The following is a 13,310-nucleotide window of genomic DNA, read 5'->3' on the forward strand; positions in this document are numbered from 1 at the left end:
ATTTCTATCAATTTGATCCTTATTCTTTTTGAATTAAATCTGACCCTTAACCTTTCAAAATAGAATCAAATAAATTTTTAGCGGAAATGCTAACTAGAACATTAATTTTTAATCTTGTTGGTGTGACAACTCACATGGCAATCTATGTGCACATAATGCTTATATAACACTATTTGTCTTATATGTTACATTAACAAATAATTCAAAATTATAAAAATAAAAATTAAAAAATATAAAAAGTTCATAAAACTTAGCATAGAGTATACGTGGATTGTCATGTTTAAAACTTTAACATTTTAATTAGTATTCTTGTTAAAAAAATCATTTTGACCTTTTTTTTTTTTCAAAAGATTGATGGTCAAATTTAACTCTTTTTAAAAGGTTAAAGGTCAAATTTAGTTAAACAAAATAAGGGCCAAAATAACAAAAAAATGTAAACATCAAAGGCTAAATTTGACATTATGCCTTTAATTTATTCAAAATTTGACATGCATGATTTATATGAATGACATGTAAAATATGATTGTCAAATTGTTAAAATATTAATTATACAAAAAGTTATATAAGTGTGTAAAACTCGAATAGTTTTACACCAATGTCCTTCCCCTTTGAAAAAAAATTAAGTTTCAATTTTTTTTTATATATATAATGCTTAAAATTATCTATAACTTCTTCCCAACCCTTAAATAGAAGATTAAGGTCACAAAACAAGGTGAGCGAAGACGCTCAATAAAAAAAAAATTTCTTTTCTTTCCCAACCGGATTCGATTCTTTTAAAGGAGTAAGTCTGTTTATTTCTGGTTCTAAGAGAAGTAGTTTGAGTGGTCGACTCGCTTCTTTCAAACTGTTTCTCATTATTAAGAAAGGGTAACGAAGATAAAATATGAGCTTGTTTTATAGCAATAGTAATTAATCGGACAAATATACTTCATTACATTCGAACTCACATCCTGTTGCACTGACAATACTAATCAAGCTAAGGCTTAATTAATTTCAATCTTTTTGAAACTTACAAGTTTTAGAATCGAATTAATATTCATATCATCCAAACTAATATTTGTTGTAATGTTGTAAAAATCAAACTAATGGTCGAATTCAAACCACTAACTCATAATTCAGTCGCTTCATCATGATAAAATAAAAAATTCAAAAATATAAAAATTAATAAATATGAAATAATAATAGAAATATAAATAATTATTTTATAAATTATAAAATAAATGTTTAAAAAAATTATTTGGATTCAACTATTAATTTTTATCGATTCAATCCAATTTTAATTAATTTTATATTTTTTAATTTTATGCGATTAATTGAATCATCAATTTTAATTTAATCAATTCAAATCGATTTATGACCATGTTTCTCTCAAAATAATTGATCCGATCGGATTTTATTAATTTCCCTAAACCTGATCAAATGCCTAAATAAATTGGTTAATTTCTTCAAAAAGATTAAATTTATTGACTACATTATTGGATGACTATCTGAAGAGAGGAGAAAAGAACTCTGAGTTTCATTTGGATTAGAATTGACCAACAAATGTAATCCGCGTGATGGATTTTGTCTTTATTTATGTCCCTTACAAAGAAATATTATTAGAAAAAGTTAAAAGTTAGAAAATACTTGTACCACTTGAACTTAATTTCTGTCTTCTCATTGGATACGCAACGTTAACATTGTTGGGTTCATTCATTTCTCTGGCCCATTTTTATTTACTAATGTTTTCAAAATGTCTTTTTCATTTTCTTTTTTTTTGAAAGTGACTTCATTTTCAATTTTTTTAACGTGGTTTACTCATAATCACAAAACTTTAGAAAACAGATTTAAACATTTATAACATATTTTTTATTTATTAAGAATGTTCAATTTTCCATTAAATTTATCTACTTAGAATTTGTAAAAATATTCGGGTAAACTATCTAATTAATCACCTAAATTTTATGATATTTTCATTTTGATCACCAAAAACGAATGATTTTTCTTACAATATTTGAGTCTGAATACTTCTTTCTTAATGCACAAATTTCATCTGAAATATCATAGAGCCTAGCATAAAACTCTTTTAAAGGTTTTATCTTCTTACATTTTTAAAGTCTCAAATTTAGTAGTTAACATTTGAAGCTTTGATTGTTTTACTGTATTTATTTCCTCGTGTGTAGTCTCTAGAATCAACCATGCTTCCTTGGTTGTGGTGCACTTTGAAGTTTTCCTAAATTTTTATTCATTAATTCCACGAAAAATAAGCATTTAGGGCCTTGGAATTATCACTTCCAAGCTTCTTGTCTTCACTCCTCTAGGATGTCGCATTATTGGGAGTCTTCATGCCTAAAACATCAACAAGAGGAGGTTTTTAACTTGTCAAAATTGAACGCCAAACCTTTTAATACATGGACTTTACGAAAACCTTAATCTTGGCTTTCTAATAAATATAATTGAAGTCGTCCAACATCATGGGGGGTTCTAGTAACTGAAAAACTTTCAATCTCAAACAAAAATCAATGCAAGGTTACCACTTAATGTATCAAGTGTCTAGTTTTAATACTAATTGAAATAATGTTGATTTTTGCCAATCAAATATTAGTCTAGGTATACATTTAATTGCAACTAGACTAAATAACTTGTGTAGGAAAAATAGAGATGGACACCAAAAGTTTGTTCATGTAGCTCGAAAAATTCCTACGTCTGTGGGGGCATTGCCTAGAAAATTAATTTACTATGCTCAAAATATAAATTGTGATCTAAGTTTCACTCACTCACTAAGTAACAACCTCACCCCTATACTCACTTTAGATAATTCTCTCTATAAGACTTTTCTCCTTGGAAGCTTATATGTAAATTGATTGACTCAATTCAATTTACTTACAAAGTTTGCACTAAATAAAAAACAATTCATCTACTAAGTAGCAACCTCATCTCTATATTGACTCTAAATAACTTTACCTCTATGTTGGCTTTAATGAAGGAGCCAGGGTTGGCAAGAGAGAGATGCTGTAGGTGGGTTCCTTGCTGCGAGACGCTGGATAAAGCATGATAGCATGGATATTTTTGCAATGGAAGTTACGATGGTGCTGTTGGGGGTTAAATGTAAATTACGCGTAGATTGAAAGTGATTCTTGTCAGATTATTAGATACTTTACAAACAATGGTCTTATGTCAACTTGGAGAATCTAATAAATGAGATCAAGTTATAATGTGCTTATTTTGATAAAGTGGTGTTTCAACTATTAGAGAATAAACTTGCCCATCGCTTTGTCAAATAATTCTGTTTAGGTTCCAATAATTGTTTTATTTGATGATGATGCACCCAATTATATGTATCAATGGGTTTGTTTTCACCATTCTTATCTATCTATACTCTATAATTTATAATAGGAAAGATGAATTTTTTTTCATTATATTATTAAATTTACATTTTAAAATAAAAATATTAAAGTAAAATAGAAGTTGTGATAATTATATATTTAAAATTAATTATAATTGAATTGAAGTTGTGATAATTTAAAATAAAAATGTAATTATTACTTAAATAGAATTCTAAGCATATTAATTATCAACTTAATTAATATATTAGAGTTAATTATATTAATAAACTATTATTTTGAATAATTTTACTTTTGCATTATTTATATTTTATGTTGAATAAGTTAAAAATTTTAATTATGACTTGAATTTTTTAATTATATATTCATAAAATAATATTTGAATTGAAAAATTAATATATTTTAATTATATTCAAATAAAAGATATTATTTTACATTAATTACTGTAATTAAAATATAATATTTTAAAAAAATTAAATATTACAATACATATGACATTAAAAGCTAGTAATAATCAAGTGTGAAGACATATATGGGAGTTTTAATCCAGTAAGTTTTAACAATAATGCATACCAAAAAAAAAAAATAATAGATAGCTTTATTTTCAAAAGATGATCCAAAGGTATTTAATTCAATAACTATCGTAACATCACATTGCATTCGAGTTTGATTTATCATATGATGCACAAAAACTGGACCAGCTATTGCATGAAACTTCTTAATTGATCTCGGCAACCACGTTGCAAGACTTGTTATCTTCTTCAAACTGATGCAAAGGAGTCACATTTGTATCAAGCAAATGCAAAACCAGCACCATAATCAAACAGCCAGCAAACATTGGGATTGGCCCAAATATCCAAAGCAGCAAAACAGTGGCATAATAAATAGCTCGCAAGCCAATGGACCAGCAAGCACTGCCTCTTATCACCGCTTTCTGGGCGTAACTCATTGGGATAACTGCATTGGGCATGCTAATCAAGAAACAAGCATGAACAAAGCTGCGTACACATTGAAGAAAAGAGCCGAAAGCCACCAAGAAACATATGAGAAGTGTTATGTATTTGATCGAATTGATATATGAGCTTGTGTTGCCATATATAAGACTGTTTTTGAAGAGCTTTTGATGTGATGAATCCGCTAGCAATGTTCCAATTAGCGAACTCAATGCTAGCGATGTTGTTGCCAAGAAAGTTGATGCTGATATTGTGCTGTTGATCGTTGTCAATGATAATCCTCTATCTTTAGCCTCGACCTGCAACATCCTTTCGACCCAAGCTTTCCTGAAATGGTTTTCAAAGCCAATGGCAGTAGTTTCAGGGAATTTGAGGCATTTATAAAGAAGAAAAACATGGTAAATAGACAAGATGAATAAACCAGCTGGGACCAAAACTATATCCAAGTATTCCTTGCTCCAACCCATAATTTCTTTTTTGTCATTCAAATCAACTCCATGTTGAGTATTAATAAGCTTTTGCCATTAATTTCACAATGGATTAGTTCAACTAATAAAGCTCTGCTTCTCTGGGGCATTGTCTTTATTTGGATTAAAATGCAGCTTTTCTGCATTAAAAATTGCAGTTTTATTTTACCTAACTTAAAATCAACCAAATTTGACTCCTCAAAAACAAGAAATTATAGGAAACTTGTTGGAAGAATAGCTTAATAAATCGATTCTACACAACCCAAATTTTTAAATGATAAGCCCAGTGGGGACAAACTAACCAAAATCAACGATCCATAACTGTTTAATTCGGGAAAAGATATTAGAATTTGGGCTAGCACGACTTGAATTAGTTAAATATAATTATAAATATTTAAACATTAATATAAGACAAATAGCAAAAACAACACGATTTAAATATGAAAAGCTTACCTTGTTTTGTTTCCTGTGCGGTTGTCTGGGTACAGTGACAGTTTTTGCCTGATCCATTTACGAATGGATGTGGATTTGGTGGAGTTGGGTTGGGATATAGTGTTAAGGGCTCTTCCAGCAAGGCGTGCCACTGTGACAGAGAGTGTTTGGCTAAGAAACAGTCGTATTGAAGATTGATCTGATGCTTTAAACAATTTAAATCGAGTGCTGGGTGTTCAAAGGTTGGTTTTGGTCGGGAGGGAAGTTCCTTTTCGAGGTTGGATCAAGATCCAATGATACATGACTTGAAAGAAGAATTGATTGGAGGAGTGGATGGTAAAAAAAGACAAAGAACGAATGTTTTCTTTGATAAAGTTTCTGAGACTTTGGAATCTGAGGAAAAGGAGGTGAGCAATGTCTAGCTTCCCAAACCAATTTATCGGCGACAGTCAGGGGGCAAGTTGGATGGTAGCAATGAAGATTATAAGTTGGAATGTTCGTGGATTGAAAATCCACGAAGCATTAAGGAGGCTTCAACAGATGTTGAAACTTCACAATCCCCAAGTCGTCTTCTTTATGGAGACAAAGTTGGATTCAGTTAGAATGGAGAGAGTGCGTCGACCGGGTAAGTTTGTGCATGATATTGATGTTTTAGCTGAGGGTACGAGGGGAGGTCTTAGTTTGGGGTGGAAGATTGATATCGATTTGTAGAGTTATTCGAGTAGCCATGTTGATTTGAATATAAGTGGGCCTGATAATTGTATAAATTGGAGGCTATCGTGGTTTTATGGTTCCCTGATCTGGGAAACCGTAGTGAATCTTGGTGTCTCCTTCGAAGCTTAAGCAGAGATCAGAGCTTGCCGTGGTTAGTATGTGGGGATTTTAATGAGATTCTTTACTCTTTTGAGAAGAAAAGGGTATTTTACGTGATGATAGAAGGATGGAAGAGTTTCAAAGGGTGCTGGGGGATTGCCAATTAGAGGATTTAGGTTTTAAAAGTTCTTGGTTTACCTGGGAGTGGGGTAACTTTGAGCATAATAACATTAGGAAAAGGTTCGATAGAGGAGTTGAGAATTCCGCATAGTGGGCAAATTTTCCAAATTTTGTAGTGCGCCTTTTGCCTCACTTATTTTTGGACCATTATCCTCTAATGTTGGTAACGGATAAAGGGGATGGTGTCTTTAGAGCAATCGTTTTCAATTTGAAGCATCTTGGATGCTAGAAGATTTGTGTGAAGTTGAAGTTCCTCTACTTTGGGAGCAAAGTAGGGGTACTATTCCACAGTGGCTAGAGTTGTTGGGGCAGGGTTTGAAATCTTGGATAGATAGGTTTAGAAAGAAGAAGGGTAGAAAACAGAGGTATTTATTTAAAAAGATCGAGGAATTTAATTTGGGTGAACGTGATGATGAGAATATTTTCAATCTCATGGAAAGTAAAATTGATTTGAATTTGAAGTTGGAGAAGGAAGAGATGTATTAGAAGCAAAAAGCGCGTGTGAATTGATTAAAGCAAGGTGGCATAGTATAAGTTTCTTTCATCGTATAGCGTCTCAAAAGAAAAGGACGAACAGGGTGAAAAGGTTAGATAAGGGTGACAAACATGTAACTAGTGATGCAGGAAAGGTAAATAAAATTGCTAGGGAGTTTTTATAGAGTTATATACCTTTTAGGGCTTGTGTGATTCTGACCATATTTTAAGGGGTGTTAATGGGTGTATTTCGGAAGACATGAATAGACACCCCACGGCTTGATACGAAAGAGATAAGGTTCTTGTATCACTGAAAGCAATGGTACCCACAAAGGCATTGGGACTGGATGTTTTCCTGTTCTATTCTTTCAAAATTACTGGCATATCATAGGGGAGAAAGTGGGAACTTACTATCTTGAGGTGTTAAATGGAGGTATGTCCTTAGCAGATATAAACTTTACTCATATTGTGTTAATACAAAAACATCAAATCCGAATAATATGAAGAATTTTCAGCCTATAAGCCTTTGTTCAGTTTTGTATAAAATTATCTCAAAAGCCATGGTTAACTATTTCCAAAAAGTTTTAAGTTGTTGTATTGATGAAGCGCAAAGCGCTTTCGTTCCTGGAAGGTTAATTACAAATAATATTTTGCTTGCTTATGAGATCTTGAAGGTGTTTAAACGGAAAAGGAATGGTAAGAAGTAGAGCTGATCATGGGTCGGGCGGCCCGGCCCGATCCAAAGGCCCGCCCGAAAAATGAAAGGGTTTGGGTAAAAATATAGGCTCGAAAAATGGGCTTGGGCAAAAAAACGAGGCCTGTTTAGAAAACGGGCCTGGCCTCGGGTAAGAGTTTTTTGGCTCGAGCTCTGCCTACCAATTATATATTAATATATTTTTTTATTTTATTTTAATCATTTTAAATTTTTAATATAACCATTTTTATTATATTATCAATTTGTGTATTATTTTAAGAATTGTTTTAGTATCATTTTTATTTGTTTTAATATTTGTTTTATGTTTTTAAATATATTTGATTTATTATATTTTTAAATTTTTATTTAATGAAATAAGCAAAAAAATTAATATGGGTCGGGCGGGCTAGCTTAGGCTTAGCATTTTATTTCAGTAGGGCTTGGACAAATTTTTAGGCCCATATTTCGGGCTGGGCCGGGTCTGAGCCTAGTAGACGAACCTGAAATTTTGTCTGGGCTTGGCCCAAACTTGGCCCGGCCCGACCCATGATCACCTCTAGTAAGAAAGGTCACTTTGCCCTTAAACTTGATATGAGTAAGTCATACGATAGGGTGGAATGAGATTTTTTGAAGAAGATGCTTTTGAATATGGGTTTTGTGGAAAAATGGGTCGATTTTATTCATTATTGTGTGAGCTCAGTAACCTATTCTGTAATTCTCAAAGGATTGGCGGGTCGAAGGTTCTCACTTGGATGGGGGGCTTCATCAAGGAGATTCGCTTAGCCCGTATTTGTTCTTGATATGTAATGAAGGTTTATCCTTGTTGATGCGCATGGCAAACCAGAGTAGATCAATCAAGGGTGAAAGAATCTATAGAGGGACTAGAAATTTCTCATCTTCTATTTGCTGACAATTGTATCCTATTCGATGGGGGCTATGGTGAGGGAAGCAACGATTCTAAAATAAATTCTTGAGGAGTACGAAAAGTCATCGGGCCAATACGTAAATTATGAAAAAATTGTTATATATTTCAATTCGAATGTAGGGGATGATGTAAGGCATAGGATATCAAGTTGTTTGAGGGTTCATATTTCAATAGATCCCGAGCGCTATTTGGGCTTACCTAATATGGTTGGAATGAGAAAAAAGACGGTGTTTCAAGGGCTGAAGGACTGAATGCGGTGTCGCATTAACAGTTGATGCATGAAACCGTTGTCCCAATGGGGAAAAAAAGTTTTTATAAAAAGTGTCCTACAAGCTATTCCCACTTTTACGACGTCTTGCTTTTTATTACCAACTTTGTTATGTCAGGAATTAGAACATATTATCTCTCGTTATTGGTGGCAAAAATTTAGGGGTAAGTGAGGGATTCATTGGTGTACATGGTCTATGTTGTGCACATCGAAAGACCACGGTGGGATGGGTTTCCAAGATCTTAGTAAATTTAATATTGCTCTTTTGGCCAAGCAGGGATGTCGTTTAATAAAATATTAGAGTTCATCATTGGCGTTGTCGAAACCATTTTCAAATTTTTGAAAACAACGGTCGACTTTGGTTTTGAAAACGAAAATGAAAATGGGAGTTGCCACCGATCCCTTTATTATGAGGTGTGATCGGATCACCTTGTAATTTGATTATTTTAATAAAATATTTTGTTCTACTAAAATAAGGATTTTGGTCTACGAAATTCGAGAAAATGGGTTCGGGAGTCGGTTACATACGAGGAAGGATTAGCACCCTCGTAACGCCCAAAATTGGTACCTAATTAATTAATTAATGTCTTAATGTCGAAAGTTAAAAATCCGTAAAGAATTTAGAAATACGGTCCTCCTTTTTTATTAATGTTAATTTTACAAAAAATGTTTGGATAAATCGAAGCAGATGCTAAAGACTTTCTTGTCCTAAAGTAATAAAATGTCATATCTATCACGTTAGGACACGACATTTTAAACCCTCGAGAATTAGCTTGTCTTTTGATTTTCAAAACTCATGTATTTTAATTTTAAAAAGATATTCAGTCATTTGGGCCAAACGAGAAAAATCGAAACCCAGTACGTTAGGGCACGATCTCTCGAATTTCCAAACACGGAATATTGCCTTTATTAAAGAATCCTTTCTTATGAATTTAGGGTGAAAATTGAATAATATTTAAAAATAGTATGCGGATAAAATTGTCGCGCGAATGAAAACGAATATACTAATAAGAACGATTTACGAAAATTGCATAGTGTACACCAATTTAATAATATAAATAATCAAAGATGAATGAGATAAATGATAACAACGATAATGATACCAAAGTATGCGCATAAAAGACTACCAACTTAGAGAATAAAGGCAAAGAAATAAATAAAATATAAATAAAATCAAAGGTACAATTTGTAATAAAATATATAAATAAATGAAATAATAAGAATAATAATAATACAAGTAAAAAAATCTAATTTTTACAATAATGGATAAACAAACAAATAAGAACGGATAAAAATTTGATTAAAAATTGAAATTTAGCAAATAAGCAAATAAATAAAGTGATATAAATAAATAAATTAAATGTTAATCATAAGAGTAAAAAATGTATATAAGAAAAAAAATATTAATGTATATATAGAAATAGAAATATAATAATAGTAGAAATATAAATAGATAAATAAAAATTAGATAAACAATAATAGTATTAGAATAACAAAATAAATATAATTAGAAACATAATAATAATAGCAATAATATATTAAATTAGTTAATGTAATAATAAAATAGCAAAAATAAAAAAATGACTGAATTGAAATTTAAAGGGAATTTGAAGGCATAAATCAACATAAAATAAAATAAGGAACCACATTGAAAGGCGCGTGTAACACCCTCTACCCGTGTCCGACGCCGGGACCAGATACGAGGCATTACCGGACTTAAACATGCACACAGACGAAAACCAGGCCATAAAATTTCATTTAATTCAAAATTGTTCAGACACATTCATAACGTCTCTTATTTGGGTCTACGAAGCCTAAAACATACTTTGGAACGGTTTCAGGACTAAACCGAGAACTTACGAAAACCTGAAAAATTTCACGCAACAACAAGTCTTTCATTTTAAACATATTTCACTTTAACCAACATCCATGACTATCAACCTCAACACAAGGTATTAGCACATACATGAGTTCAATAACATTTCAATATCTTCTATTTTAATACCAACGTATCATTTGCCTACCATCATGTATATAATGTACATTCTTACGTTAACTAGAACTAGATATGTCAAATCTTATTCTCGTTTAATACCATCTTACTGTGGTTACCAATTTGTCCATTAAACATTCATGTTCAAGACATCATTACTTATTTCTATTTAATTCATGATCCATAGGTATGCTTTCAACTTACCTAATGTATTACCAATCATGCACAACAAACAAAGCTAACTACCTCATCACACCAGAAACATAGAACATGACATGATTAATTAAGCTTACAAACCATAATGAATATGGGCCACATCCCATGGCCATATACTATAACTCAACGTAGATCAATAGGTTAGGCCAAATCATAATAATAATACATGTCATAAAACTAGCTTCCTATACATGCCACTCACTTGATATTTCTAATATTTGAATTAATTCTCCCAAAAGTGATAGCCTGATAGTGTGATTTTGCCTCCGACGATCTTCAACCCCGAGCCGACCTACCAAAACTGAAGAAGTGGAGAGGAGGGGTAAAATTTACGCTTATTAAGTCCATATGAAATTAATAAGCAATTACCAACATGCTTTCTAAGATAAAACATCATAATTGTACAATTTACATATATTCTGGTTAAGTTGTTTTATCGAGTTGAAGTTACTAAATCATTTATATATAGAGCTACAAAACTCAAAATTAAGTTTTGTTAATTTTCCTTCAAACTAGACTCATATACCTTTCTTCCATAAAATTTTAAGAATTTTTTACTTATCCTATTAGTACATTTTATTTATTAAAGTTTCCCTTGTTTCGCTGTCCAATAGTTCTAACCCCTCTTCACTAAAACTTATTTTGATCATAGTGCAGAATTCAGACAATGCTCTAATCTATCTTTATAGAGAATAGACTTAATAAGGATTCTAATCATATAAATTTTAACTCATAATTTTTTTTTACAATTTTTAATGATTTTCTCAAATAAGAACAGGGGATCACAAAGTTATTCAGACTCTGTCTCACAACAATTTAAATATCTCATAATATAGAATTCAATTTCATGCACCATTTCCTCTATGTGAAACTACACTCATTAGGCTTTAATCTCATATTTTATCCTGCCCCTAACTCAATTTCCAAAATTTATGGTGAATTTCCAAAGTTACACTACTGCAGTAACCCAAAACTGCCAAGGCTAAATTTACTCAATCACAATTATTATTCACTAAATCCATACAATATCATTTCATCCATCTTGGAAAGAACACATAATTATGCTTCATAGGCATAGATCCATAATCTCAATGTCATCAAGTATCAAAACTTATTCCTCATCATGTCATTTTCATAGTATTCACCAATACTATATACATCATATATTAAGGCATCACACATAAGTTTAGTGTACATACCTGTACAACTTGTAATTTAACTCAAGAACATACTCACCAATGGCTTGTCTCATTGGGACCATTATCAAATACTTCGTCAAATTACCCGTTGAACACTCGAAATATTATCGGATACACGGAAGCCCGCAGCTAGGCAAACTCAATAGCCTGCGGTTTATGTAGCAAAGCTATCATAATCTCACTCATAATGAGCTCGGAATGCAACTCAACGAGCTCGGGTGTTCGCATCCATAATGAACCCGGAACATAATTCAACGAGTTCGGATGTCTCATAATTCTCACGAACTTGGACCACAACTCAACGAGTTCGGATCTCAATTTCTTAGTGACATGTCACATGTATCCTAACCTATTCCTAAGGTTCAAACAGGATATTTCCTCGATCATACGCCTTTGCCATCTTTCTCGTGATTTCAAATACCGATACTCCAGTGGCAACTCATATTTTTCAAGTATTCCTCATAATTTGTATAATAATTTAACAATAATCATAGAATGCAACAATTCGTAAACAATAATCATCATACCATTATCAAGACATCAACAACATATAGTAATGTTGCATCATTTACATAATATCAAATTATTCACATATATGTATACTTACAATTCATGTAATATCATAACATTAACATTAAAATACACATTGCATTATTAAAATCATATGAACTTACCTCGTATGCAAAAATAGTTATTTTTACTATTTTGTCCACAACTTGGTATTTTGCCGATTTTAGCCCGAATTTCAATTTTCCTTGCTCTATCATTTCAAATATAGCCTAATTAGGACTCATATTATTCAAATCAACCCAAAATCATATTTTGGAAAAATTACAATTTTGCCCCTAAGCTTTCACGTATTTACACTTTTGCCCCAAATCTCGTAAATTAAACTTCATCCTATTTTCTTATGTTTATTGATATGCTGATCATTTTTCCCTTCTATAGCAACATTCAATTCTCACTCTAACATGTAATTATAAACATTAGGTATTTTTACCGATTATGTCATTTTACTCGTTTTCACGTAAAATCGCTTAGCAAAAGTCATTTATCTAACACCCAACCTTCATTTTATATCATTATACATCAAAATACATGTATATTATTCATGGGTAAATTTTTAGACATGAACCTTAGCTCAAATTAATGGTAGAAATAAGTAAAACAAGTTACCGGAATTTCAAAAATGTAAAGAACTTTAAAAACGGGGAAAAAATGGACTTACAATCAAGCTTGGAAGTTTTAAAAACCCTATCCATGTCTTCCATCTCCATATACGGTTATGGCATGAGAAAAATGAAGAAGATGACATCTTTTTCTTAATTATTTTAGCTTTATTAACCAATTTACTAAAATACCCTTAATGAAAA

The 13,310-nt window shown here is 31.5% G+C and overlaps 1 protein-coding gene across 1 annotated transcript; it reads right to left on the reverse strand.

The window, feature by feature from the left end:
* Nucleotides 1-3,920: 3,920 nt before the first annotated feature.
* On the reverse strand, nt 3,921-4,852 carry LOC108462647 (uncharacterized). The gene has a single exon (XM_017762572.2). It carries the CDS (start codon nt 4,741-4,743, stop codon nt 4,042-4,044), a length of 702 nt encoding a protein of 233 aa, XP_017618061.1. The 5' UTR covers nt 4,744-4,852; the 3' UTR covers nt 3,921-4,041.
* Between the last annotated feature and the right edge of the window lie 8,458 nt (nt 4,853-13,310).

Source organism: Gossypium arboreum, chromosome 13, assembly GCF_025698485.1.
Source record: "Gossypium arboreum isolate Shixiya-1 chromosome 13, ASM2569848v2, whole genome shotgun sequence".
NCBI lineage: Eukaryota > Viridiplantae > Streptophyta > Magnoliopsida > Malvales > Malvaceae > Gossypium > Gossypium arboreum.